This window comes from Neopsephotus bourkii, unplaced genomic scaffold, assembly GCF_033783945.1.
Source record: "Neopsephotus bourkii isolate Nb327-2 ecotype Australia unplaced genomic scaffold, CSIRO-AGI_Nbou_v1 NB_838, whole genome shotgun sequence".
NCBI classification, from domain to species: Eukaryota; Metazoa; Chordata; class Aves; order Psittaciformes; family Psittacidae; genus Neopsephotus; species Neopsephotus bourkii.
The window spans coordinates 539,134-564,773 of record NW_026901334.1 but is presented as its reverse complement, the minus strand read 5'-3'; the positions used below and the strand labels follow the sequence as shown (position 1 = coordinate 564,773).

The window sequence follows — 25,640 nt, the reverse complement described above, 5'->3', positions numbered from 1 at the left end:
GGGGGCTGCTGTGGGATGGGGGAAAGGGTTGGAGGGGGACAATGGGGACAAAGCCCCTGAACCACACTTACCCCCTCCACACCATGCACCCCGTTGCCGTGGCAACACCCCCAGCACCCCCAAATCCACCCCCAGCCCCTCTCCCAGGCAACGAGTTCCTCAGTGCTCAGCCTGCAGCAGCCACCAGCCATGGACCATGCCACGGACCCACTCATGGGGCTTGGCCATGGGGCTCCCCAGCACCCATCCCATGCTGTGCCTGTTTCACCCATGTGGGTGTGCAGCACCGTGGTGTGATGGGTGCTGGGGTCCCTGGGAGCCCTGAGGGTATAAGAAGGGGGTGGCAGTGCTGCAAGAGCCATGGGGCTCAGTGGGGCCACGGGGATGCCACTGCCCTGTCCCTGCCCCGGATGCCAGCACCCTGCGGGCTGGCAGCGAAGGAAGCGATTTCCCAACCGGTACCAGGATCCCCCCCGGTCACAGCCACCGGGGAGACCGGACGGTCCCCAGGGAGCTCCTCCGGATGGCTGGGAAGGTGAGGGTCGGGCTGGGGGTCTGGGCGTGGGGTCCAGGCTGGGGACATGGGGCTGGGGGCCCCTTCCTGCCCGCGCTGTGGGGTGAGGTGGCAGCGGCAGCGCTCGCACAGCCCCGGCTGACGCTGTCCTCTGCCCGCAGCGCGGCACCGCGGCGGCACCGGCCCGGATCCTGCTGCTGGCGCTGGCTCTGCTGCCGCCGGGCCCCGCCGCGCCCTGCTCCCCGCAGCCCAACGCCACCCGGTTCGTGTGCACCGAGCCCGCGCTGCGCTCCTTCCCCGCGGGGCTGCCCCGCACCACGCTCGCCATCTCCGTGGAGTTCACGGCGCTCGCCGCGCTCCCGCCCGCCGCGCTGCTGCCGGTGCCGCGCCTGCAGGAGCTGCACCTCTCCTCCAACCGCCTGGGCTCGCTGCCCGCGGCCCTGCTGCGCCCCGTGCCCGCCCTGCGCCTCCTGGACCTGACCAACAACCTCCTGCGGGACCTCCCCGCCGGCACCTTCAGCAGCAGCCGCCGCCTCCAGCACCTGGTGCTGCGCGGGAACCGGCTGCGGGCGCTGCGCCCCGCATGGTTCCAGCACCTTCCCCGCTTGCTCTGGCTCGACCTGGGCTCCAACGCGCTGCCGGAGCTGCCGCCGGGGGCTTTCCGCCCGCTGCGCTCCCTGCGGAGCCTGGATCTGTCCCGCAACCTCCTCGCGGCGCTGCCGCCGGGGGCGCTGGCGGGGCTGGGGGCTCTGGAGCGGCTCGACCTGGAGGGGAACCGGCTGCTGACGCTGCCCCCCGCAGCCTTCGAGCCCGCGCCCGCCCTGCGCCTCCTGTTCCTGCAGGAGAACGAGCTCCGGGAGCTGCCCCCCCGCATCTTCCTCCCCCTGCGCCAGCTCCGTGTCCTCGACCTGGCGCGGAACCGGCTGCGGGAGCTGGAGCTGCCCCCCCCCGGCCCCGGCCCCGCGCTGGAGCTGGACCTTGCGGGCAACCCCTGGCACTGCGGGTGCGCGCTGCGGGAGCTGCTGCTGAGCGCGGCCCCGCTGCTCAGCGCCGCCGCTGACACCCGCTGCGCCAGCCCCGCGCACCGCCGGGGGCAGGAGGTGGCTGCGCTGAGCGGGGCCGGGGGCTGCGAGCACAGCGGGGCCGGGCAGCAGCCGCCGGGCCCGTAGGTGAGGGCCTTGGTGGCACCGCAGGGACTCGGGGGCGCCACCTCCCTCCCCGCTGCTTTGTCCCCAGCCCAAAGGAGCTCTCCTGGGGAAACTGAGGCAGGGAGCGCCGGGCTGCAGCTGTGCCCTGTCCCTGTCCCAGTGCCCCTCAGCCCCACCGTGGCTCAGGCTGCCCCACGTCCCTGTCCCCATCCTGCGTGGGTCACATCCCTGTCCCCACTGCTCAGAAGCACATTAAATGCCATCACTTGGAGCCACTGCGCTTTCTCCTGTGTTTCATCCTATGCACCCCCAGTGACGGGCACCACATCCCCCAGCCCTGCCTGTCCCCTTCTCTCCGTGTCCCCTGCCTGTTCCTGTCCCCATCCAGGCACCGTTCTCCCCCCGGGGATCACCCAGCACGCCCAGGCACTGCTGTCCCCTGCCCTGAGCACCCACAGGGACCAGGGCAGACCTGAGCGGCTCTGCTTGGCATGGGGACACCGGGCTTGGAGACGTTGGCATGGGGATGTTTGGCATGGGGACACCTGGCTTGGGGACATTGGCATGGGGATGTTTGGCATGGGGACACCGGGTGCTGGGTCACTTGGTGTGGGGACACCTGGGGGGGGTGGAGACACTTGGCATGGAGATGCTTGGCAAGGGGACAGCGGGCATGGGGAGGCACTCAAGGGGACGCTTGGCATGGGGGGAGTTGGCATGGGGACGCCTGGCATGGGGACACTGGGCACTTGCCCCTGGCCACCTCCCCGGGACGGGGTGACCCCGTCGTGTCCCCCCCCCGTGTTCCCTGCCGTGTCCCCGCCATGCCCCCGTGCCCCCACCGTGACTCCCCCGTGTCCCCCCCCCCGTGTTCCCTGCCGTGTCCCCGCCATGCCCCCGTGCCCCCACCGTGACTCCCCCGTGCCCCCCATGTCCCCTCCCCGTGTCTCCCCCATGCTTCCCCCTGCCCCCCCCCTTGTGTCCCCCCTTTTCTCCCCCCCCTTTTCTTCCCCTTAGGTCCGGGCCCGGATCGTGCCTCGCGCACGTGGCGACCACCCCCCAACTCCCGCCCCCTGGTCCCGCCCCTCCATCCTAATTGGTGGAGACGAGCCCCTCCCCTTCTCTGATTGGCTCCCGCCGCTGACTGGGAATCCGGTCCTGGGCGGGAGTCGGGAATCGCGACCGGGAATCGCGACCGGCCCCGCGCCCCCAGGGTGAGAGCGCGCCGGGACTTGGAGGTACTCGGAGGGGGAAGCGGGGCCGGGGCGGGGGGGGAGCTCCGGGCGTGCCCGGGGGGGTTCGGGTGTTTCCGGGCCCGGGGGTCTGCGGGGGTGGGGGGGGGCAGAGCCTGTGCGGCCGCAGGGGCTGGGGAATGGGGTCCCCGGTGCCCCCCTCGGTGATGGAGCCGGGGAACAGGGAGCAGGAGACCCCGCAGAGCTCAGAGATGCTGCGGGGGGGGCGCTGGGGGGAGCCACCGGTTGCTGCGCTCCCTGCATCGGGTCCCGGGGCTGCCCCGGCCGAGGCGGCGGTGACCGGAGGCACGTCCACGCTCGGGGCTTGCGAAAGGAGGACCCAGCCCCGCTTCCGGCTGAGTCACCCGAAAACCCCTCCCCGGCCCCAAACCCGGCTGGGGAAACCCCTCCTGGTAGGGCAGGGGCCCAGCCCCATCCCCAAACCCTTCCAGCTCCCCCAGGACACCCCATTGGGTAGCTCCGAGGCCTTTCCCTCGTGTCATGGGGTCGATGGGTCTCAGCCCTCTGAGCAGTAAGGGTTGGCTGGGGGGACATGGAGGGACTCAGCCCCACGGTGTGCTGCTTCCCTTGGCTCTGGGGCTGGGGTCCCCACTGGGCTCAGCCCCCCCATCGCACCCATGATCTTGCTCTTCCCCCCACTGCAGCCACCGCTGCCATGTCATCCGACGGCTCCGTGCCACGCGAGGATGGGCAGGAGCTGAAGGTAGGGGCGCAAGGAGCGCTGAGGGGGGGCTGCGGGTACCAGCGATGCCCCCAGCTCACCCCCAGCACCCCCGGCAGAGCGTGGTGAGCCGGGTGGCCAGCCTGGCCCTGGTGAGCTGCGCCTGCGGTGCCGTGTCCACGGCGTACAGCTCCACCAAGGAGAGCCACCCCTACGTGCGCTCCGTCTGCGATGCTGCTGAGAAGGGGGTGAAGACACTGACGGCGGCGGCGGTCAGTGGGGCACAGCCCATCCTCAGCAAGCTGGAGCCGCAGCGTGAGTGGGGCTGGGGGGGGGACAGGACCCCAAAAGTGGCCCCTGCAGAGCCCTGGAAAGGCAGCAGGGGAGGAATAACGTGGTTCCGTGTCTCTAGATCGCCATAAACATGGATGTAAAGGGCTGGAAGAGGTAGAGGAGAAGGCGGGGAGGGGAGGGGGGGCAAACACAAGTTTTGGGGTGCCCCGGAAACTGTCCCTATAGCAGCACTCTGGAGGGGCAGCAGGGCAGGGAGAAGCTGGGTTCTTATCTGTAGTTTCCACCTCTAATGAACACCAAAGGCTGGAGAAGGCTGGGGGGGACAGGGCTGTCCCTATCAGCGCTCCCGCACTCAGCGGGTGCTCAACCCGGCTGTGCTCCCGTCTCCAGTGTCCACCGCCAACGAGTACGCCTGCAAGGGGCTGGACAAGCTGGAGGAGAAGCTGCCCATCCTGCAGCAGCCCCCGCAGCGGGTAACGTCCCCCCTGGGTGAGGCGGGGGGGTCCGGCGCTGGGCTCGGGGCTGGCGCGTGGCGTCCCTGTGCTGTCCCCTCCCAGGTGGCGGCAGGGACGCGGGCGCTGCTGTCCTGCACCGTGGGCCTGGCGCGTGGCGCGGTGCAGGGCGGCGTGGCCAGGACGTGCTCGGCGCTCAGCACCATGGCGGGGTCCCGCGTGGGCCAGATCCTGGCCTCGGGGGTGGACACGATGCTGGGCAAGTCGGAGGAGCTGGTGGAGCGGTTCCTGCCCGGGACGGATGAGGAGCTGGGTGAGTGTGAGCAGGGCTCTGAGCCATGGCCTCGATCCAGGGGTGCTGGAGCCCCCCCACTGCTCAGCACCACCCCGGCACCGCTTGCACCCAGTGGTCCCTCTGCAGTGCTGAGCCCCATGGGATGCCCGTGGCCACGGCACAGGGGATGATTCCCACCACTGGGAATGCTGAGGTGGGGAGACAGCGCTGCACAGGGTGACCTCTCACCTGGAAACCAGAAAGCAAATATAGCCCCATGCCGGGTATTTATAGCTTGGCACGGGGCAGGGGTGGGCAGAGCTGGCCCCGTGTCATGGCAGAGGTGACCGGAGGCACCGCCTGGCTCCTGGTGGCACCTCCACTTGGACCCGGTGGCCGAGCATCTTGGGGTGGCACCTCCATGGGGCGCAGAGCTCCAGGGATGCTCCCGTGTTGGGCTCTTTGGTCCAGACAGCACTGGGGGAGCGGTTGGACCGGATCCTGCTCAAGCTCTTTTCCACCCCGGTTTATGCTGTGGCTCCCTGTGGGTCTCACCCCCTTGTCCCTGCAGCGGCGGCGGCGGCAGGAGCAGAGGTGGCAGCGCTGGGGCAGCAGAGGCGGTGGCAGAGCTGCTTTGTCCGTGTGGGCTCGCTCTCGGCCAAGCTGCGGCACCGGGCGCTGCGGCGCTCGCTGGGGGAGCTGCAGCGGGCCCGGCACAGGGCCCAGCACGTCCTGGCCCAGCTCCACCGCGCCTTCGAGCTGGTAAGGATGCGGTGGGCACCGTGGCAGCATCAGGGGGTGCCGGTACCCCCTGCGGTGCTCCCACCCCGCTGCCCCCTCCCGCAGATCGAGCAGATGCGGCAGGGCATGGACGGGCCCCTGTACGGCACCCGGCAGCGCCTGCACCGCATGTGGCTGGAGTGGAGCCAGCAGGAGGCTGTGCCCATGGAGGAGAGCGAGGTACGGGGCTGGGTACCCGCGGGGGACACTGAGGGGTTGGGGGGGGGCACGCCCATGGGAAGTCAACAGCATAGGGCTGGGGTATCCATAGATGGCATCGAGGTGTGAGGGCCTGCGGCCATGGTGGAGACCGTGTATGAGTTGGGGTACCATAAAACACATGGAGGTGCAGGGTGGTGGGCCATGGCCATGGAAGGCAGTGAGATCTGGGGCTGGGGTCTGTGTGCATGGAAGGCAATGGGATATGGGGCTGGGGTCTGTGTGCATGGAAGGCAATGAGATCTGGGGCTGGGGTCTGTGTGCATGGAAGGCAGTGAGATCTGGGGTTGGGGTCTGTGTGCATGGAAGGCAATGAGATCCGGGGCTGGGGTCTGTGTGCATGGAAGGCAATGGGATCCGGGGCTGGGGTCTGTGTGCATGGAAGGCAATGGGATCTGGGGTTGGGGTCTGTGTGCATGGAAGGCAATGGGATCTGGGGTTGGGGTCTGTGTGCATGGAAGGCAATGGGATCTGGGGTTGGGGTCTGTGTGCATGGAAGGCAATGGGATCCGGGGCTGGGGTCTGTGTGCATGGAAGGCAATGGGATCCAGGCTGGGGTCTGTGTGCATGGAAGGCAATGGGATCTGGGGTTGGGGTCTGTGTGCATGGAAGGCAATGGGATCTGGGGTTGGGGTCTGTGTGCATGGAAGGCAATGAGATCCGGTGCTGGGCTCTGTGTGCATGGAAGGCAGTGAGATCTGGGGCTGGGGTCCATGCCTGCGGAGGACCCCATGGCCCAGGGGTGCCCCCGCTGCCCGCAGGTGGAGGCGCGGACCCTGGCCATGCTGCGGGGGCTCCTGCACCAGCTCCACGCCGCCTGCACCCGCCTGGCCGCCGGCATCCGGGGCCTGCCCGGCAGCGTGCAGGAGACAGCGGGGCACGTCCGGCACAGCGTGGAGGGGGTCCAAGCGTCCCTGTCCCGCGCCTGCTCCCTCCATGACCTCTCGGAGCTGGTGGTGGCGCAGGGCAGGGAGACGGTGCTGCGGGCGCAGCTGAGCATCGACGAGATGCTGGAGCACGTGGGCGAGCACGCGCCCCTGCCCTGGCTCGTGGGGCCCTTCGCCCCTGCCCTGGTCGAGTACCCGGAGGATGCCCCCTTGGAGATGGGCAAGTGGGAGGGCTGTGACACGGTGGAGGGGACGCACCACATCCACAGCGCCCCACGGCTCAACCAGCGCTGAGCCCCCGGCACCTCAACCTGGGGCAGCACCCACGGCAGCGAACCCCATCCCCGCTGGGGACGAGGCGGTGTGGACGCAGTGACGGGCGTGGGACCGGGGATGCCGCACATGGGGACTCGTGAGGGGATGGCGGCACCCGGAGGAAGCAGCGTGTGCGGTGTCCCGGAGCACGGGGAGCATCCGGATGTCTTCTCTTAGCGGCTTCAACGCACTTTAAAGAAGTAAAACAACTTTTTAGGCCTTAAAGTGTTTCGCAACCCCTTGTGGTGGCGACAGCACCGCGCCGGGGGGCTCAGCACGGGCGGCAGAGATGGGGCTGTGGGATGGGCGCTGCACGGAGGGTGCTGGTGCTGTTGGACTGTGACCCGCGGCCGTGTGGCACCGAACTTTGCCCCGTTGTCACCGCGGCGGGGCTGGGCTCTGGGTCTCCCTCACACCGGGGAGCAGCGCGGCCGCAGGACCCACGGGGCCCCGGGACTGCCCCGTCCGGCTGCCACCGGCACCGCCCTGAACGGGGACAGGTCGGGGCGGGGGGGGCACTGGGATGCTCCCGATGGGAGGGGGGTTTGGAGGGGCCGGTGCAGCCGGGATGGGGAGATCCCGTCCTTGGGGGGGGTCAGCGCAGCCCCGGCCCTGGGACGCGGCCCCGGAGGGATGCGGTCGGGGGGGATCCGGTTCTTGGAGGGGGGGGTTCGGCGCATCCCGGACCGGGGAACCGGATTCTGCGGCGCCGGCCCCGGTCGGGGTCGCTGCAGCCCCGGGCCCCGCCGCTGCCCGCGGGTCGGGGCTCCCGGACCGCCCCGGGCCGGCCCCGCGGGGCGGGTACCGGTCACGTTGCTCGGGGCAGGGCCCCGCGCTATAAAGGTCGGAGGGGAGGGAGGGGGCGAGCTTAGAGCGGAGCTGCCGGAGGTGAGAGCGGTCCCGGCCCGAGGGGGATGCCCCGGCTGGGGGGGGGTAACGCTGGGTCCGGTAACGCTGGGTCCGGTAACGCTGGGTCCGGTAACGCTGGGTCCCCGTCTCACGGTTCCTGTTCCCCTTCCCCAGCCCCGCCATGGCCGCCAGCGAGCCCGGGACGGCGCAGCCCAAGGCTGAGGAGGCGCAGGTCAGTGCGGAGGAGGGGGGGTCCCTGCCTGGGGACAGCGCTCCGGGGCACCGGAGTACCCCAAAGGCATCCTCGGGGCGTTGGGGGTCCCTTATTCCCTGTGCGATTTGGGGCTCTATCGTTACCCCCCTGTCCCCGTCCTTCCGGTGCCCGCAGAGCATCGGGTCGCGGGTGGCCAGCCTGCCGCTGGTGAGCTCGGCCTATGGGATGGTGTCCACGGCGTACAGCTCCACCAAGGAGAGCCACCCCTACGTGCGCTCCGTCTGCGATGCTGCCGAGAAGGGGGTGAAGACGCTGACGGCGGCGGCGGTCAGTGGGGCACAGCCCATCCTCAGCAAGCTGGAGCCGCAGCGTGAGTGGGGCTGGGGGGGGACAGGACCCCAGAAGTGGCCCCTGCAGAGCCCTGGAAAGGCAGCAGGGGAGGAATAACGTGGTTCCGTGTCTCTAGATCGCCATAAACATGGACGTAAAGGGCTGGAGGAGGTAGAGGAGAAGGCGGGGAGGGGAGGGGGGCAGCACCCCACAAGTTTTGGGGTGCCCCGGAAACTGTCCCTATAGCAGCACTCTGGAGGGGCAGCAGGGCAGGGAAAAGCTGGGTTCTTATCTGTAGTTTCCACCTCTAATGAACACCAAAGGCTGGAGAAGGCTGGGGGGGGACAGGGCTGTCCCTATCAGCGCTCCCGCACTCAGCGGGTGCTCAACCCGGCTGTGCTCCCGTCTCCAGTGTCCACCGCCAACGAGTACGCCTGCAAGGGGCTGGACAAGCTGGAGGAGAAGCTGCCCATCCTGCAGCAGCCCCCGGAGAAGGTACCGTGCGGGGTGGGCTCAGTGTGTGCGCCCCTCCCCGAACGGCTTACAGAGGGTTGTGTGTGTGCCCCCAGCTCATCTCGGACACCAAGCAGCTGGTGACCTCCACGGTGACAGGGGCCAAGGATGTGCTGAGCAGCACCATGGCCGGGGCCAAGGACGCGGTGGCCAGCCGGGTGACGGGAGTGATGGACATGACCAAAGGGGCCGTGCAGGGCAGCGTGGAGCTCACCAAGTCCGCGGTGAGCAGCGGCGTCAGCACCGTCATGGGCTCCACCGTGGGGCAGATGGTGGTGAGCGGGGTGGGCTCCGTGCTGGAGAAGTCGGAGGAGCTGGTGGACCATTACCTGCCCATGACGGATGAGGAGCTGGGTAAGGAGCTCACCCCCCCGAGGATGCCCTGTGGGTAGGGGCTGAGCAGGGCCCTTGGCTCCACGTGGGGATGCGGCTTCTGTCCCGCAGCCAAGCTGGCCACGGCCGTGGAGGGCTTCGAGCCAGAGCAGCAGAGGCAGCAGCAGAGCTACTTCGTGCGCTTGGGCTCGCTCTCGACCAAGCTGCGGCACCGGGCGCTGCAGCACTCCCTGGGCAAGCTGCAGAGCGCCCGCCGCAGCAGCCAGGAGGTGCTGGCCCAGCTCCAGGGCACCCTCGACCTGGTAGGACCCATCCCCATGTGTACCCCCCCCCTGCTTTGTGCCCGCAGCAGCGCCTCCACCGCAGGCTCTGCTCTCCCCGCAGGTGGAGCACCTCAAGCAGGGCATGGACCAGAAGCTGCAGGGGGGGCAGGAGAAGCTGCAGCAGCTGTGGCTGGAGTGGAGCAAGAAGCAGCCGGGCAGTGGCAAGGAGCTGGTGCCACCGGAGGTAGGTGGAGGATGGGGTGGGGGGGTCCCCTATGGGGTCCCCATCCCTCACGGTGCCGTTGTCCCCGCAGGCGGTGGAGTCGCGCGCGCTGGCCCTGCTGCAGGGCTTGACCCAGCAGCTGCAGAGCTCCTGCCAGCCCCTGCTCTCCAGCCTGCAGGGGCTCCCCGGCAGCCTGCAGGACACGGGGGCGCAGGTCCTGCACAGCGTGGAGGGGCTGCGGGCGGCGCTGGGCTCCGCGGCCTCCCTGCAGGAGGTGACGGGCACGGTGCTGGCCCAGGCTCGGGCCAACGCCAGCCGCGCGCGGCAGCTCATGGACGAGCTGGTGGAGCACGTGGCCCGGAACCCCCCCTTGACGTGGCTGGTGGGACCCTTCGCCCCCTCGGCCCAGAACGTGCTGGAGCTGGAGGTGAAGTAGCGGCGCCTGCTGCACCCACCGGGGTGCTCGGTCCAGCCCTGCCCAGCCGCAGGAGAGCATCCGTGCCCCCTGCCTGCCCCACATTGCCCAGAGCCTTCCTGCCTGCCCGTGCTGGCGCTGCAGTTTGTGCCCCCAAGTGCCTTTGGGGTGACCTCCAGCCCCTGGTTGGAGCCCCCCCCCCCCTTGTCCCCTCGGTGCCTTCAGCCCTCCCTGGTCTGTGCAGTAAACTCTGGTTTTGCATGAGCCCGAGTTGTGGTTTTGGGGGGGTTGGGGGGACATTGGGGTCCCCACGGCTCCATCGACCCATGGGGGGACACCAACGGAATGACCTTGGATCTGCCTTGAAGTCATGGAATCAGGGCATGGTTCGGGTTGGAAGAGATCTTAAAGCTCATCCAAATGCCCCTGGGTGCTGGCCCAAGGGGGGGTCACAGCTTGATGGGGCAGGGTGGGGCTTAACCAGCCCCTCAAGGGGCCCAGGGACGCAGCCCTGTCCCCGTCTGCATCCCCAGCATCAGGAGCTGGCTTCCCTCAGTGGCCCTCCCCATCTCCACAGCGTGAGGATGGGGCTGAGCACAGGCCCCCACCCCGCCTGCCCCTGCCCTATTGGGCAAGAGGCAAAGGGTTTTATTTGGGTTTTGTTTATGGAGCATGAAATCAGCCCTGGAAAAGCAAAAAGGAGCCAACCTCTCCCCAGGGCAGGGTTACAGCAAGAGCAGCCCCCGAGCGGGGCCGGGGCATGGGCACGGAGAGGACTCGGAGCTGGAACATCCTTGTTTCCATGGACAAAAGCTTTGGATCGTGGCAAGAGCAGGTAAAGGGGCAGAGGTGCTGCTGCCCAGCAGGGGTGGGGGGGGGAGGGCCCAGTGGCAGCAGAGCCTCAGGAACCACACGCTTGGGCTTCATTAAAAAACCCCTTTATATTCATTTCATGTGGGTTGAAATCACGAGAAATCGGGGAGGAGGCAAAAAAACCCACCAACAACAAACCAACAAAACCAACCCAAACCCGAACAAAGTGAACCAAACCCAAGGGAACAGAACAGGACCCAAGCTTGGGGACGAACACAGACAAACCAGCAGAGCCCCGCCGGGCCGGGGCACAGCACAAGACCCAAGGACATCAGCTACTGCGGGGCGTGCAGTGACCCGAGCGGGGCCGGGCAGGGGAGGGTTCCCCCCTCGCAGCCCTTCAGCCTCCTCCTCCTCCTCAGCTCTCCTCCACGTCCTCCTCGTCCTCCCCTGTGGCTCGCTCGGCCTTGGCACCGTCCTGCACGCTGCTGGCCAGAGCAGAGGCCTCAGCCCGGGCACCCCTGCAGCCCCTCTCCCACATCCCAGGCTCATTCCCAAGGTGGGAAACCCCTGAGCATCCCTGTGCGGGCCCAGCCTGCCCGTGCTCCGGGTGCAGGGGTCCCCCTCATGCTCACTTGTTGTGGGGCTCCTCCGCGGCTGCCTCCAGCTCCCCAGCTCCTGGCCCTTGGCTTTTGTCCTTCTCCTCTGTGCCCTCTGCCTTCTGGGACAGGGATTCACCATTCACAGGCCCCGACAAGTCTGCAGGGAAGAGAGAGCCTCAGACCTCGTCCATCCCAAGGCCCCATGGCCACAGCTGTCCCCATCCAGGCACAGGACCCCCAGCCGAGCACGGGGGGACCCCAGCTCTGCCCTGACCCCGGCACCTACAAGAAGGGCCCCAAAGCCTCCATCCCCCCAGTCCGGGGGGGTTTCCCCAGCAGCTCCTCTGGGAATGCTGTTGCAGCATCCCCGGGCCAAGGGCGGCTCCGCTCCTGCAGCTCCCTGGGGTCCCCCCAAGGCTCTGAGCTGTGCCCTCTGCTCCCAGTGCCCTCCCACTCCAGCAACAAGGGCCTGGAGCCAACCCCTGCAGCACCCAGAGCCAGCCCTGCCCGCGGCCCCAAGCACATGGGAGATGCCCTGGGTGGGGGCCGCCCCGAGCCCTGCAGCAGCGTTACCGGCACTCGGCTCCTCGTCCCCCTTCTCAGTGCGGGGCTCCCCTCCTGCCAGCTTCTCCTGCCCCTTCTCCGCCTCCCCCTTGTCCTTGTCAGGCCCGGCTCTGTTGGCTTTCTGGATCGCCTCCATCTTTGGTCCGAGCACACGCGACTTCAAGCGGGTGTAGACCTCAGCAGCTTTCTCCATCACCTCCTTGTTTGCCTTGTAGCGACGGATCTGCAGCAGGAAGGAGGCGAAGGGGTGGCCCCAGGGCTGCGGTGGCCCAAGCAGGCTCCTGGCTCCCTGCAGAGAGGAGGAAGCCCCTGCCCTACCTTCTTCAGCGTGGCCACCACGTCAGTGTGCTTCTGGAGGATGTGAGAGGTGACCTGGAGCGTGCCCAGCTCCTCCAGTGCATTCAGACACCGCTTGATGTCCTGCAAGGGTGACACCAAGATCAGAAGGGGCCTGGAAGGCTTCCTGTGGGCACCTGGGGTAGCATCGACCCCTCCTGCCAGCCAGCAAGGGAAGAGGAGGAGCAGCCAGGCTGAGCACCCATAGGGATGGGAGCCAGGCTGAGCACCCATAGGGATGGGAGCCAGGCTGAGCACCCACAGGGATGGGACCAGGCTGAGGACCCGCAGGGATGGGAGCCAGGCTGAGGACCCGCAGGGATGGGAGCCAGGCTGAGCACCCATAGGGATGGGGGCAGGCTGAGCACCCACAGGGATGGGGGCCAGGCTGAGCACCCGCAGGGATGGGAGCCAGGCTGAGCACCCACAGGGATGGGAGCCAGGCTGAGGACCCGCAGGGATGGGAGCCAGGCTGAGCACCCATAGGGATGGGAGCCAGGCTGAGCACCCATAGGGATGGGAGCCAGGCTGAGCACCCATAGGGATGGGGACCAGGCTGAGCCCCCCCAGGGCCGGGCCCGCAGCAGGAACGCACCGGGTTATCCACCTTCAGCGCAAACTTGATCTCACTGTGAAGCTTCTGAAGTTTCTCTTCCACTGTGGGCTCTGGAGCAAGAAAGAGACCTCAGTGGCACGAGGCCACCAGGGCAGAGCACGGGACCTCTCCCCCAGCAAGGGCTTAGTTTCCTCCTCCATCTCCAAGGTCAAACTCAACCCCAGGGGCCTCTCCGAGGAGCAGGGCTTGGGGATGTTTGTAGGAAGCTCCCTGTTGCCTCTGCACCCCCTGCACTTCCCAACCCGAGGCCAGGGCCCCAGCACCACCACACTGATCCCTGCGGGAAAGACCCCTCCTCTTCCCTGGGATGGGGGAAACCAGCCCTGGATCCCTTCTGTCCCTCTGTGATGGTGAGCAACGGGGCCCTCACCCTTTTTCTTCTCCATCCTCCTTTCAGGGATCAGGTCGGATTTCTTCCGGCCTCGTTCCACTTTCAGGGGTCTGTGGAGGCAAAGCAAGAGGGAAGATTGCTCATGGAAGCCCCTGCTGGCTGCTGGGCTCACAGGGAGGGTGCTGGTGCTGCAGGTGCACACCCCAGAGCCCTGCCCTGATGCCACACACACATCCCAGCACCCAGGCAGCAGAGCCCGGAGGCAGCAGCTCCCCCATGGCCCAGCAGCAAGGCCAAGCCCCAGTGATGCCCCTCTGGGAGATGGAAACCAGGAGGGAAGCTCCTCAGCCTGGGCCCCCAACACCTCCTCCAGCCCCTCCAGCTCTAGGAGGCAGCAGGGAAGGGACCTGGCCCCTCCGTGGGTGCTCCATGGGAGCCCCATCCGCACCCCAGGGATGGGCTGGGCAGCAGCAGAGCGCCAGCGCAGGCCCCAAGGACAGAGCTGCAGGAGGAGGTGCTGACTTGTTCCGTGGCTTCTCCTCCGCTCGGCCCCTCTTCTCCTTCTGATTTGGTTTCCTTGACAACTCCGAGGGCTGCTTCTTCGCTGGCTTCTTTACCTTGGAGGAGAGAACAATGCAGGCGCGAGGCTGAGCCCTCCCTGCTGCAGTGGGAGCGATGCCACAGCCATGGCCAGCAATGGCAGCGGCCACCCCACTGCTGCCGCTCTGGGTGCAGGGCAGAGAGGGCCCAGCCTGCAGCACACTGAGTGCTGCTCCGAAAGGGAATGTCCTGGTACCTGGAGCTGCCCTCCCCCGGCCAGCAGCACCCGAATGGCTCACCCATGGCTGCTTCCCCACAGCAGCAACTTTGTGCTGCTTCCCCAGCCCCCTCCATGGGGAGGAACTGGACCTCACCTCTGCCCATGGGCAGTGTGGCTCCCGAGAGCCATCCACAGCCCTTCCTGTGCTTCCCATCCAGCTGATGCCCTCCCAGCCCCTGGGGAGGACAGCAGAGAGAATACAATGAGGTGGGAGGGAGAGCATCGTGGAGCTGCAGCACCCAGAGCTGGATGGGTACCCTGGGCCAGGGGAAGAGCTCCCATGTGCAAGGCGTGGATGTCCCGATGGACACAACCCTTCCCAGGGCTGCATGGGCAGCCCCAGTGTAACGCAAGGTCCCTGCTGGGTCGCTGATGGGCTGCCTGCTTGTCCCCACTCTGCACTCACCTCTTTCTCCAGCTCCAGCTCCGAGTCCGAGGAGGACGGGGCCTTGGCCCGGCCTTTCCGGCTCTTTTTGGCCACTTCATCCTCTGCGCTGCTCTCCGAGTCCGAGTGCACCTCCTCGCTCTTCTCTGCCTTCTCCTTCCTCTTCTCTTTCTCCTCCTTCTCCTGCTCCCGGAGCCGACGGATCTCTTCCTCCTGCTCCCTCTTCCTCTTCTCCTCCAGCTCCCGCCGCCGCTCCTCATCCCTCCTCTTCCACTCGCTGATGCGGTCCACGTCGCTGTCGCTGTCACTGCAGGGGATGGAGCTCGCTTGGACCCCTTGTGCAAAGGGGACGGGCTGAGGCTACAGCCCAGCCCTGAGGGTGCTGGGTCCCCGCTGCTCTCACCTCTCACTGCTGGAGCTGGTCGGGACACGCTCAGGCTTCGGCTTCCTGCCACGGGGCTTGGGAGGGGGTTTCTCAGCTGCAAGACAACGGGGAGGGAGATGCTCAGCAGGAGCCCTGGGTGTCCCTCTGTTAATAACAAACAGCCCCAGATTGGGGGGCAGAGGCCTGTTGGGATGGGCTGGGAGGTGGCTGCAGCAGAAGGAGCCCCCAGAGCCTCGCATCTCCCCAGCCCCCCGGGCCCCAGCGGTGGCAGCAGCAGCCTCCTCAGCGTTACCTGGCTTCCTGCCCCGTGGAGCCTTCTTCACAGACACATCCGAGTCCGAGTCCGAGTTGGAGTCTGACTTGGGCATGTTCACAGTCGCGTTCCCCAGCTCCGAATCCGAGTCCGCTTTGGAGTCTGAGTCGGAGCCGGACTCCACTTTCTGCAGGCACAGAGCGGGGCTGGAGCACAGCAGCACGGGGGGCAACCAGGCCACTGAGGCACCCACCAGGTCCCTCCCAGCACCGAGCCCCCAGCCAGAGCCCTGCGCCCCTGCTCCAGGCACCGCAGACTCCAAAGACCCCTCTCACGCAGCACCACAGACTCAGGGTCTTTTACCTTCTTCTTCCTCCCCACCGCCGGCATCCTCCGTGGAGCCCTGGGCACCGGCTTCTTTTCGGGAGTGAAGTCCTGCAGGAGAGCACAGGAAAAGCCAGGGGTGAGGCTCAGGATGCATTCAGAAGGCAGTGAGGCTCCTTCCAGCCCCGCTCCAGCCCTGTCCCCATCAGCACATCCCAAACTCCTCTCACCTGGTCACTGTTCTTTTCCGACTCGGAGGACGATTCCGAGTTCTCCTCTTCCGTGCCGGAGGGGCTGCCCTGATCCAGGTCACTGGAGGATTTCCGAGGCCGTTTTGCCACTGGCATCTGGAATGTGAGGAATGATAACATGAGAGAAGCTCACTCCCTCCACCCACAGCACAACGGCAGTGAAGGGGGCGGCCCAGCTCTCCCTGACCGGCCCCACAAGAGCAGCCACGGGCACTCAGGAGAGACCTGGCTTCTCCTCTAGGGTGCAAACTGCACCAAGGCTTGGCCACGGCACCACTGCACAAACAGGAGACAGGCACCGAACCCCATTTCCTTGGGAGGATCCAGAGGGAGCTGGTTCCACCACCACCTCCTGCCATGCTGTGGGGCGGACCCAAGGACCAGGCCACCTCCTGCCCCCCCTGTGTGGCACCGCCTCGGCCCGCACTCACCTTCATAGGCAGCGGCTTCCGCTTGAGCCCGCTGTGGTCGCTGCCTCCGTCCGAGTCCTCCTCGCTTTCCATCTTCTCCGCGGTGACCCCGGCCAGGGCAGCCTCTTCCTCCTCATCCCCAGCATCGCTTCCCCCCATGGGGTCGTTGTCGGGCACGTCGCTGTCGGAGGAGCTCGCGGGCTGCAGGCGTGGGGACAAGGGGGGGGTTAGGGCCTGGAGGGGCTGCACATGGAGCAGGGAGAGGAGAGGGGCACAGGAGGGTGGCGAGCGATGGATGGCAGCATGGAGCAGAGGGTGCGAGCAGAGGTGTGTGGCACAGAACCCTTCAGCGTGGCTCTGGGCAGCACTAGGAGCCCTTCAAGGAGACCCTCAGCAAACCCCTCACACAGCACCCTGAGATCACCAGCAACTCCTTCCCTGCTGGGCCTGCACCCATTGCCAAAGACCCTGCGGAAACCTCATCCTGAAACCCCTGGGGGCAGGCAGAGCCCAGCCCTGCACAGCCCTCACGGTGCCTCCAGCGTTCCCCTCCGGTGGCCACCAGGCCTCTTCCTCCTCGGGTGGCTTCACCCCACGGCATTCGCACTTCACACACCTTCCCCACTGGAAAGGTCCCCGTGAGAAGTCCAGCATGGCAACCAACGCTCATCCCAGTTGGCATCTCCTGCGTCCTGTTCCCTCAATCCCATGTGTGAAAGGTCTCCTGGCTTCTCCCCAGCCCATCAGGAGGTTCCTCGCGCCAGGACATCGCATCCAAGCTCCCATCTTCCAGACTGATCCACTGTCCTCATGCACGGCAGGCCCGCTGTTCCCTAAGCCAGGATTCTTCCAGCACTGGAGCCTTCCAGCTTCCTTCTCCTTCACTGTTCCCGGCCCTTCGCTTCAGTTGGGTCCCAAACCCAGCAAAGAGCTCTCCTTCAGTCTCTTCTTCTGCTTCTCCAAGCAGTTTGGCCTCAAGATGCAGTTGGTGTTGGTGAGCCCTGGGGGGCCACTGCTGTCCCCATGGTCCCTTCACCACAGCAGGGCCCTCACCAGAGCAAGCGCTGCCAAGCGACCTCCCAGCAGCAAGGCTGGAGCTGCCCTCCAGCTCCTGGCACCTCCATGGCCTCACCTTCCCCTGCACCCGCAGCCTTGGGCCCGAGCATCTCCTGCACTCAAACCACGTCCTGCGGCAGCAGCACAGCCAAGGGGCTCGGCCCCAGGGCCCAGCTGCCTCCAGACCCCCCTGTCCTCGCAGCCCACCTGAACCTCCCTCTGCCTCCTCGCCCCGGCTGCCTGTGAGGCTGCTCTGGAGGCCGCCTCTGCAGAGGGCTACGCACGAGCCTGCACCACACAACCATGGGTATGAAATGCCCACACAAGCAATTGGCGGCCAAGAGCCATCTCCTGGCCTGCTCTGAAGCTCACCGAAGGAGCAGCCCAGCGGCTTTTGGCTCAGGACCTCAGGGATGGATGAAGAGCAGGGAGTGCCCGGCAGTTCGCACGCAGGAGCCTCGAGCTGAGCAAGCCTCAAGTGTTCTCTGTGACAGTGAGCTCCTCCACGCCTTGGGCAAGCAGCGCAAAGCACAAGCCCGGATCCACCTCAAAGCTGGGGCAAAGGCGGCTTCCTCCAGAGGAGGAGGAGGCAGGGAGAGGGCAGGGAGGGGAAGCAGCCCTGAGGAAGCCAGTCTGGGAGCTGGAAGCACATCGGCACGGCAGCAATGAGAAGCAGAGAGAGGAGGGAGGCAGGCGCCGCACTCACCGGGGGGGCACTGTAACTGGCGTGGGGGTTGTTCTGGATTTCCCACAGCCCCTCGTTGAAGCCTTTCCTCTTGTTTGGTTTCCCATATTTGTCTTTGTATTTCTCATAAGGGAAGAGATCTTTAGGGCCCAAGAAGGCGCTGGAGAGAAACAAAGCAGAGGTGAGGCCGGGGCGGCAGCGGGGGCGCAGCCGGAGCGGGGAGCGAGGAGCGCTTACGTCTCGTGGGTGCCGAAGAAGAAGATGGGGTACTTGTTCGGGGGGGGTTTCACGGCGCCGTCCGCGATGTCATCGATCTGAAAGGAAACCCAAAGCAGGGGGTGGTCAGAGCACGTCCCCTCGCAGGCAAGCACGGACACGCGGGATCTCTACAAGAGTAACAGAAGGGATGCTCGAGGTCGTCGCTCAGCGCCCAGGGAAGCCTTGTGCTACTCCCCAGGGATCCATCACCCAAGGGAGGCCCCCTCCGGCTCCAGAGGGTCCTTCCTGGCTGGAGAGCGGCTGCAGGAGAGGCCCCGGGGCCGCCCCCGTCTTCATCCGCTCCGCCCGGTCGGGAGCCTCGGGGTGCTGGGGAGGTCTTCAGGGGGGAGCCACCCCCAGCGGAGCAAGCAGCTAAAGCAGGAGGGGCCGCAGCGTGGAGGGACCGAGTCCTCTCGGCCCCAGAGCACGGGCACGGCGGGGATGCGGGGATGGAATCCCAGTCACGGCGCGGTGCAGCCAAGCAGCGTTGTCTCCAGCACCCTGGGCCTCCCTGGTACCGGCCAGCGTCGTCCCATGGGACACCTTCAGCGCATGAACCTGCCTCAGCAGGCACCGCCACGGACCCCATCCGAGCACATCCTGCCCGGCTCCATCGCATCTCCTCCAGGCACCACAACGCTGTCACCCGGTCACACGCGCTCCATCACCCCCAAACCGCTTCAGCACCCGTGTGCGTGCCCCCATCCCTGACAAGGGACAGAGCCCCAGACCCCTGCTCTGTGCCCCCCACAGACAGAGGGTGGGTGATGTCCAGGCAGGGAGCTGGGAAGGGGCAGTGAGAGGATGAGGATGGAGGGTGAAGGGAAGGGATGTGAGGGACACCCCTATGGGGCTCGGGTGCTGGAGCACCAGGAGAGGAGGGGTCTTTGGGCCCTCCCCAGCAGCAGGGGCACAGGGGGTGAACCAGGGCTGAGGTCCCGCACGGTCACCCCAAAGGGGTCAGGGTGGAACGGGAGGGCTCGGGGCTGTCAAACAGCTCCTGGGCCCGGGGCCCCCAGGCCGCCCCCCCATCACACAGGCACCAGTGTGGGACCCCCAGCCCGGCGCTGGCCCCCTCCCTGCACAGGGGCTTCTCCATCCTGGTACCCCCCATCCTGCGCGGGTGCTGGGCTGGGAACCCGCATCCATCCTGGTGCCCGGCCCCATCCCAGCAGCGCCAGCGCTGAGCCCTCATTCCAGCACACAGAACGGGGTCCCCCATTCCGGTCAGCACACCCCATCCTCACACCGGGCCCGATCCCAGTGCGGGTGCTGGGGCAGGCCCGCACCAGGCAGCACCGGGCCCGCAGCCTGATCCCGATGCGGGTCCTCATCCCGCTCCGGGACAGCCCATACCGCATCCCGCGGTGCCCCCTCCCGTCCCGGTACGGGATACTCGGGCCCAGCACCACGCCCTCCTCCGGGCCCAGCCCCGCTATGGGACGTCCGCTCCGTCCGGCCCCTCCCGCCGCTGCCGAGCCCAAACCGGGGCCGCGCGTCCCGGCCCCATCCCGGCACAGGTCCCGTTACGGCACCGCCACTGCGGGGCGGGCCCTAATGGCTGCCCGGCCGGTGCCGGTGCGCCCTGCGCGGCGCCGCGGGCTCACCCGTGCCGGCCAGTGCGGGTACCCCTTCATCTTGGCGAACACCAGGTCCCCGGCCTTGAAGCTGTGCGGCATGGCGGCCGCGGGCGGCGCAGGCCGCGGGCACCACCGGGCAGCGGCGCGGCGGCGGCGGCCCGGCCCGCAGGATGTCCCGCCCCCGCCCGCGGCGCCAGCTCCCATTGGCTCTACGCCGCGCCGCTCAGTGCTCTGATCCAATAGGAGCGAGGAGAAGGCACGGCGGGATAACGGGATTGGGCCGCGCCGCTAGAGGCGCCGAGGAGAGGGGGCGCTGAGGGGCGTGGCCAGAGGGGGCTGGGGGGGGCGATGGTGTGGGGTGGGGACAGGGCGGGAGGTGTGGGGCAGGATATAGGGGGTGGGTCAGGGCTATAGGCTATGGGATAGGGCTATAGGCTATGGAATAGGGCTGCAGGCTATAAGATAGGGCTATAGGCTATGGGATAGGGCTATAGGCTGTAGGATAGGGCCATAGGCTGTGGGATAGGGCTATAGGCTATGGGATAGGGCTATAGGCTATGGGATAGAGCTATAAGCTATGGGATAGGGCTATGGGCTATGAAATAGGGCTATAGGCTATGGGATAGGGCTATAGGTTATGGGCCAGGGCTATAGGAAGAGGGTCAGGGCTATGGGGTGTAGGTGAGGCTACAGGTTATGGGCCAGAGCTATAGGGAGGGGATCAGGGCTATAGGCTATGAACTACGACTATAGGTTATGGGCCAGGGCTATAGAGTGTAAGTCAAGCAATAGATTATGAGCCAGGGCTATAGGCTATGAGCTAGGGCCATAGGTGTGAGTCAGGCCACAGGTTATGGGCCAGTGGTATAGGCTGTGGATCAAGCTATAGATATGAGCCAGGGCCATAGGGAAGGGCCAGGGCTACAGCGTGAGGGTCAGGACCATAAACTATGGGTAAGGCTATCGGTTATGGGTCAGGGCTGGAGGATGAAGGCCAGGGCTATATGTTATTAACTAGGGCTACAGGGTGCGGGTCAGGCTGTAGGTTATGGGTCATGCTATAGGCTATGGGTCATGCTATAGGCTATGGGTCAGGCTATAGGCTATGGGTCAGTCTGCCCAGGAGCTCGATTCCCAAACCCGGTTTCAGTGGGACCCGGTTCCTCTGCGCCTGCTTTGGGCGCAGATCCCGGCTGGAGCCGGGCGGGCCCCAACACCAACCCGCGGCCGGGACGAAGCCTCCGCAGGGGGACTGCGGCCCCGAGGGGCAGCGGGCGGTGATGGGCAGGCGGCGCCAGAAGAGGACGTTCCTTTAAGGTCCCTTCCAACCCAACCCATCCCATGGCTCCACGCCATATCCCAGGCTGTGCCATGTCCATATCCCTATCCCTATCCATTTGCACCCTATGGTGTCCACCGGTACCGGCCCCGGGGTCCCCGCCCGCTCCCTCGGCCCCGGAGGACCGCGGGGATCATAGAGCAGCGGCAGCGCAGAGCGGTGCCGGGGACACGCCCCTTCCGCTGCCAGTGACGCGGGTGGGCGGGGCGGCACCGGTCGGTGTCCGGGTCCCATCCGGTTCCAGTCCCGGTCCCAATCCCGGCCCCGCCATGCGCAAGTTCTTCCAGGAGATCAAGGCCGACCTCAAGTTCAAGACCGCGGGGCCCGGGCAGAAGCTGTCGGAGCCGTCCCGGTACGGGGTAGGGCAGCGGGGACCCTCCGGTAACGGCGGCGGGGGAGGGGGGGTCCCGGTCCGTGGGGAGCCCGGATCCGGTCGCTCTGACCCGAGCCCTCGCTCCTGCGCAGGGCCCCCAGGGAGAGCCCGAAGGCGGCGGCGGCCCCGAGGCCCCGGCAGGGCCCCACGGATGAGGCGCAGATGGCGGCGGCGGCGGCGCTGGCCCGCATGGAGGGGAGGCCCAAGGCCAAGCCGGCCTCGTCGCAGGAGGCCATCAGGAGCCAGGGTAGGGCCGGCTGCGGGTGCTGGGACACGGGAACGGGGCGCCCGGCGCTGCCCGTGCCCGCTGTAACCGGGGCTCCTCTCTTGCAGTGAGGAAGGAGCTGAGAGCGGAGGCGGCCGCCGCAGAGAGAGGCCCCGATGCAGAGGACGGGGTGAGAGCCGCCGCTTCCCCAGCATGGGTTGGGCTGGGGTCATGGCTCCGGCCAGCGCCCAGCTCCGAGCCTGCCGCGGGCCCGGGCGCCTCCGAGCCCCTGTGTCCGCCCTGGAGCCCCCGCTCCTCCTGTGCCGAGCCCTCCCTGTGCTCACCCGGGCCCCGCTTTGCCTCCTTTAGGACGCGGGCTCCCCCGCGGAGGACGGGGCCGCTGCTCTCTCCGTGTCCGGGGTCTACTTCACCTGCCCCCTGACCGGGGAGCGTGTGCGGAGGGAGCGGAAGGAGCAGCACCTCAGGGAAGCCATCCAGGCCGTAAGTGCTTCATTCCCGGCCTTGCCTTGCTCCCGCTCCGCTCCGTGGCACGGGTTCCCTCTCCAACCCCCCACCTTCTCCATGCGCCGCCCGCAGGAGCCACCCGAATTCCCGTCCCAGCCCCTCCCTCGGCATTGCTGGGGCTGGGGATTCCAGCCCGGTTTACTGGTTTGGGCTGGGATGGAGTTCATGGTCCTAATAGCAGCTCTGCTGTCGCTTGGGTTTGTGCCTGAGTCTTGATGACACACTGGAAGTGGCCAGAGGGTAGAGGAGGGAGTAAGTCCCTTTGCTTCATGCTTTACCTATTAAACATCTTCAGCCCAGCCCTCACTTGGGTTGGTTTTGCCCCACTTTGACCCTGTTGCTCCTCTCTGCCATCCCAGCATGGGCAGAACCAGCTGGTTTCTGACCAGCTTCCCTCCTTCTCTCCCAGTATTCCTCCGTGGATCCAGTGGCTGCTTCCATCATGGAGATTCACACCTTCAATAAGGACCGGGAGAGAGTGCGCGTGGGGCTGGAGACCATGGCCAAGTACGTGGGGCTGGTGGTCAAGGGGCACCCAGGGGCCTTGGCAAGTCATTCTCTTGCTGTGCTCCAGGGCAGAGTCTGTGGGACACCAAATCCCAAGGCTCAAACCAGCTTCAGTGTCAGCGGGAGTAAGGGCAGCATCTCCAGGAGGGTTTAATGGTCAATGCACTCATCCAGCTTTGGGAGCTGCTGGTTGGGATCCGGCTTCTGCCTGCCTTGGGGAGGAAAAGAGCCTGCTTTCCTGTGCTTTTCAGTGAGGAATACTGAATCACTTGCTGCACGGTGGAGGAGCACATCCTGCTCTGACCCGGGCCATGCATTCCTCTCTCTGCAGGTATCTGGATAACATCTGCCTCCATCCCTCTCTCTGCAGGTACCTGGATAACATCTGCCTCCATCCCTCTCTCTGCAGGTACCTGGATAACATCTGCCTCCATCCGGAGGAGGAGAAGTACCGGAAGATCAAACTGCAGAACAAAGTGTTTCAGGTGAGGTGCAGGCTCCCTTGCACTGCGCCCAGGAAAGGCCTTGCCTGGAGCAGGATACATCCAACTTCGTGCCTTTCCTTCCAGGAACGGATAAGCTGCTTGGAAGGGATACACGGGTTTTTCCAGGCTGTTGGGTTTGAGACAAGAACACTGCCTATTCCAGGACAAGGCAAGGCATGGGAGCGTTAGACTGGAAGTGGGGGTGTGTGTGGATGGGGGACATCCTGGGGGAGGCTGCAGTGGGAACATCCCATTCCCTGGAGAGCCCGGAATCCCATCCATTGCTTGGTAGAGAGCCTCAGCTCCTGGCCTTGTCTTGCAGAGGGCACCGAGGAGTACTACGTGCTGCGGGAGGAGGCGCTGGCCCGGCTCCAGGAGCTCCGGCACCACAAGGAGCAGCTGCTGAGCTCGGAGCCTGTGCGGGCGCGCTTGGACCGGCAGCGCCGCCTGTTCCAGCCGTCCCCTGCCGCCGCCCGCTTCCAGCTGCCCCCCGACTTCTACAGCCTCAGCGCCGAGGAGCTCCGGCGCGAGCAGCGGCTCCGGTGCGTCCCTGCCGGGGGGGGGGCTCGGGCCGCCAGCCCCCGGCCTCCTCCTCACCTCGCCTTCCCCTAAAGGACAGAAGCGGTGGAGAAGGCTTCGATGCTGAGGACGAAAGCAATGAGGGAGAAGGAAGAGCAAAGGGAAATGCGGAAGTACAACTACACCCTGCTCCGGGTCCGCTTCCCCGATGGGTATCTCCTCCAAGGTAAAAGCCTTCCTAGCCTTTAGAAGCTTCTGAGAGCCCTTGTAGCCACAGAGCTTGCCCATTAAGCACCTGGAGGTGTGCTGAGCAAAGCGCAAGCAATAAAGAGCCCAGAGTGGGGTAAGGCTTCTCTGACTCCTCATCTCCGAGCCCTTTGCCTGGCCAGGCTTGAGTGGAGAGGGAAGAATCCCAAGGCCCTGTTAATTAAACCCTGCTCTTCCCAGGCTGCCAGGAGCAAGCTGCACTCGTTAGATGAGGTTGTTAGAGCAGCCAGCATGAGGCTGCCTGTGCTATACAACACGATGAAATCCGCTTCAAGTCTTGCAGCACAACTCTGGGAAGCATTTCAGGCTTTCCCAGCTCTTTGTTAGAGGCTGGCAGGGGCTTGGGACGAATGAAAGCAGATTTTGGCTTTGGGGATTGTGCTTTTCTGCTTTGCAGTCAAATTGGGCTGTTTCTGTGGCACTGAAGTGGTTCGTGAAGTGAGGATGAGTGCGGGAGCCCCACGGAACCTACCACAAAAGGTTAGGTTGGGGAATGCCAGACTCACTCTCAAGATCTCCCCTTGTTTGCTCATGGCAGGGACGTTTTATGCACGAGAACCAGTCTCTGCGCTCTACGCCTTTGTGAGAGAAGCACTCCGAGATGACTGGCTGCCCTTTGAGCTCCTGGGACCTGGAGGTCTCAAACTCACAGATGAGAACTTGGCTTTCAATGAGTGTGGGCTGGTGAGTGCAAAAGAGCTGGTACCCGCCAGGGGGGCCCTCAGGCTGTCAGGGTCACCACTGCTTGTAACAGAGAGGGGTTTGTGTCTGCTGCTTCCAGTGCCCCCAGTACTGCTCTGGCCCCTTCTCTTGAAGCACTGATTGAAGGGTTCTGGCCCAAGGCAGGGCTCTGGAAGGAGGTACCTGACAGGGGGGTGTAGTGAGGTGGGCTCAGTCCCTTCTCCCAAGGAACAAGAGGAACCGGCCTCAGGCTGCACCAGGGCAGGTTTAGATGGAGCTGAGGAACAGTTCCTGCCCCAGAGGGTGCTCAGGCATTGGAACAGGCTGCCCAGGGCAGGGCTGCAGGCACCGTCCCTGCAAGGGGTCACACACTGTATAGACGAGGCCTCAGTGCATGGGGCAGTGGTGGCCTTGGCAGTGCTGGGGAGCAGTTGGACTGGATGCTCTTCTTTTCCAACCTGGGTGGCTATGAACTGCAGTGACCTGCCTCCATGGCAAACACAGGCTGGGCCGTGGGCAGCAGCTCGAGCACCAGCCCATCAGCATCCCCTAGAAAGAGCTCCTCATAGCACCCCACACGTGTCGCTCTTCCCAAGGCATGCACATACCCCGGGTTCTGAGGTCCCAGCATCCCCCTGCTCCAGCTCTGCCTTTCCTGTGCAGGTACCCTCAGCCCTGCTGACCCTGGCCTGGGACGCAGCGGTCATGGAGGACATCCGGGCAGCGGGAGAGGAGCAGCCACGAAGCCCCCTGAAAGCAGAGCTGCTCGCCAGAGTCCAGGCACTGCCATGAAATAAAGGGCACTGGAGGCAGGGCCGGGCCTTTCAGACTCTTCCCTCCTTTTCCCATGCGGGCTGGGCTCAGCAATGGCTTGGGGTTGAGCTCTGTGCAGCAGGAGCCTGGGCTCGGCCGTGTCACACCAACCTCATGGTCCCCTCCACGCACTGAGTCCTGCCCTGTAGGGCTCTTCTGGGACTGCTCTGAAGGGCTTTAAGAGCCCCGTTTAGCAGGGACTGCTCGAGGTGTTTCCAAGCCCAAGCTGAAGAGCCTCTCTCCTCCCTTGTAGTCAGGGACTCAGCGCTAGTACTCGGCTGGATTCCCACTTGAGTGAGCCTGGATCTAGGGCTGGGCTT

At 66.1% G+C, this 25,640-nt stretch overlaps 5 protein-coding genes across 7 annotated transcripts; 4 read left to right on the top strand and 1 right to left on the bottom strand.

The window, feature by feature from the left end:
- The first annotated feature begins 360 nt into the window (after positions 1-360).
- On the top strand, positions 361-1,808 carry LRG1 (leucine rich alpha-2-glycoprotein 1). Its single transcript, XM_061355715.1, has 2 exons — positions 361-535; positions 623-1,808. The coding sequence occupies exons 1-2, from the start codon at positions 361-363 to the stop codon at positions 1,681-1,683; spliced, it is 1,236 nt and encodes a 411-aa protein (XP_061211699.1). The 3' UTR covers positions 1,684-1,808.
- A 973-nt stretch (positions 1,809-2,781) lies between these two features.
- LOC133213554 (perilipin-3-like) lies at positions 2,782-7,022 on the top strand. The gene is made up of 7 exons (XM_061355845.1): positions 2,782-2,876; positions 3,560-3,618; positions 3,696-3,891; positions 4,261-4,632; positions 5,171-5,358; positions 5,443-5,556; positions 6,357-7,022. The coding sequence occupies exons 2-7, from the start codon at positions 3,571-3,573 to the stop codon at positions 6,774-6,776; spliced, it is 1,338 nt and encodes a 445-aa protein (XP_061211829.1). The 5' UTR covers positions 2,782-2,876; positions 3,560-3,570; the 3' UTR covers positions 6,777-7,022.
- Positions 7,023-7,793: 771 nt separating this feature from the next.
- On the top strand, positions 7,794-10,013 carry LOC133213532 (perilipin-3-like). Its single transcript, XM_061355810.1, has 7 exons — positions 7,794-7,878; positions 8,035-8,230; positions 8,603-8,685; positions 8,760-9,057; positions 9,148-9,338; positions 9,421-9,543; positions 9,614-10,013. Exons 1-7 carry the CDS (start codon positions 7,828-7,830, stop codon positions 9,956-9,958), a joined length of 1,287 nt encoding a protein of 428 aa, XP_061211794.1. The 5' UTR covers positions 7,794-7,827; the 3' UTR covers positions 9,959-10,013.
- A 1,141-nt stretch (positions 10,014-11,154) lies between these two features.
- On the bottom strand, positions 11,155-19,777 carry HDGFL2 (HDGF like 2). Of its 3 annotated transcripts, none has more exons than XM_061355786.1 (16): positions 19,634-19,777; positions 18,006-18,082; positions 17,790-17,928; positions 16,049-16,228; positions 15,597-15,713; positions 15,406-15,477; positions 15,082-15,229; positions 14,808-14,883; positions 14,426-14,711; positions 13,722-13,816; positions 13,239-13,309; positions 12,848-12,918; positions 12,235-12,336; positions 11,926-12,139; positions 11,386-11,509; positions 11,155-11,235 (listed from the first exon to the last, which is right to left on the bottom strand). In XM_061355786.1, the coding sequence occupies exons 1-16, from the start codon at positions 19,703-19,705 to the stop codon at positions 11,169-11,171; spliced, it is 1,911 nt and encodes a 636-aa protein (XP_061211770.1). In that variant the 5' UTR covers positions 19,706-19,777; the 3' UTR covers positions 11,155-11,168. The 3 variants fall into 3 exon arrangements, with proteins under 3 accessions (XP_061211770.1, XP_061211769.1, XP_061211771.1); XM_061355785.1 differs by having other exon boundaries at positions 11,163-11,238; XM_061355787.1 differs by lacking the exons at positions 17,790-17,928; positions 18,006-18,082 and having other exon boundaries at positions 11,163-11,238.
- A 1,372-nt stretch (positions 19,778-21,149) lies between these two features.
- UBXN6 (UBX domain protein 6) lies at positions 21,150-25,334 on the top strand. Its single transcript, XM_061355846.1, has 11 exons — positions 21,150-21,297; positions 21,411-21,565; positions 21,652-21,713; positions 21,893-22,024; positions 22,458-22,555; positions 22,965-23,040; positions 23,125-23,209; positions 23,363-23,582; positions 23,655-23,785; positions 24,365-24,510; positions 25,171-25,334. Exons 1-11 carry the CDS (start codon positions 21,215-21,217, stop codon positions 25,297-25,299), a joined length of 1,317 nt encoding a protein of 438 aa, XP_061211830.1. The 5' UTR covers positions 21,150-21,214; the 3' UTR covers positions 25,300-25,334.
- Positions 25,335-25,640: the final 306 nt, after the last annotated feature.

What these genes read in the sequence shown, in the direction of transcription:
- LOC133213554 (XM_061355845.1), top strand. Translation starts at nt 3,571, where the DNA reads ATGTCATCCGACGGCTCCGTGCCACGCGAGGATGGGCAGGAGCTGAAG. An exon ending in GCCCGGGACGGATGAGGAGC is followed by an intron (nt 4,633 to 5,170) that starts TGGGTGAGTGTG and finishes TCCCTGCAGCGG; the next exon opens with CGGCGGCGGCAGGAGCAGAG. An exon ending in TGCCCATGGAGGAGAGCGAG is followed by an intron (nt 5,557 to 6,356) that starts GTACGGGGCTGG and finishes CGCTGCCCGCAG; the next exon opens with GTGGAGGCGCGGACCCTGGC.
- UBXN6 (XM_061355846.1), top strand. Translation starts at nt 21,215, where the DNA reads ATGCGCAAGTTCTTCCAGGAGATCAAGGCCGACCTCAAGTTCAAGACC. An exon ending in TCAGGGAAGCCATCCAGGCC is followed by an intron (nt 22,025 to 22,457) that starts GTAAGTGCTTCA and finishes CTTCTCTCCCAG; the next exon opens with TATTCCTCCGTGGATCCAGT. An exon ending in ACTGCCTATTCCAGGACAAG is followed by an intron (nt 23,210 to 23,362) that starts GCAAGGCATGGG and finishes CTTGTCTTGCAG; the next exon opens with AGGGCACCGAGGAGTACTAC.
- HDGFL2 (XM_061355785.1), bottom strand. Translation starts at nt 19,705, where the DNA reads ATGCCGCACAGCTTCAAGGCCGGGGACCTGGTGTTCGCCAAGATGAAG. An exon ending in CCAGTTACAGTGCCCCCCCG is followed by an intron (nt 16,229 to 17,789) that starts GTGAGTGCGGCG and finishes CCACGCCTGCAG; the next exon opens with CCCGCGAGCTCCTCCGACAG. An exon ending in GCGGAGGAGCCCCACAACAA is followed by an intron (nt 11,239 to 11,385) that starts GTGAGCATGAGG and finishes TGCTCTGGCCAG; the next exon opens with CAGCGTGCAGGACGGTGCCA.
- LRG1 (XM_061355715.1), top strand. Translation starts at nt 361, where the DNA reads ATGGGGCTCAGTGGGGCCACGGGGATGCCACTGCCCTGTCCCTGCCCC. An exon ending in TCCTCCGGATGGCTGGGAAG is followed by an intron (nt 536 to 622) that starts GTGAGGGTCGGG and finishes CTGTGGGGTGAG; the next exon opens with GTGGCAGCGGCAGCGCTCGC.
- LOC133213532 (XM_061355810.1), top strand. Translation starts at nt 7,828, where the DNA reads ATGGCCGCCAGCGAGCCCGGGACGGCGCAGCCCAAGGCTGAGGAGGCG. An exon ending in CATGACGGATGAGGAGCTGG is followed by an intron (nt 9,058 to 9,147) that starts GTAAGGAGCTCA and finishes TCTGTCCCGCAG; the next exon opens with CCAAGCTGGCCACGGCCGTG. An exon ending in TCCAGGGCACCCTCGACCTG is followed by an intron (nt 9,339 to 9,420) that starts GTAGGACCCATC and finishes CTCTCCCCGCAG; the next exon opens with GTGGAGCACCTCAAGCAGGG.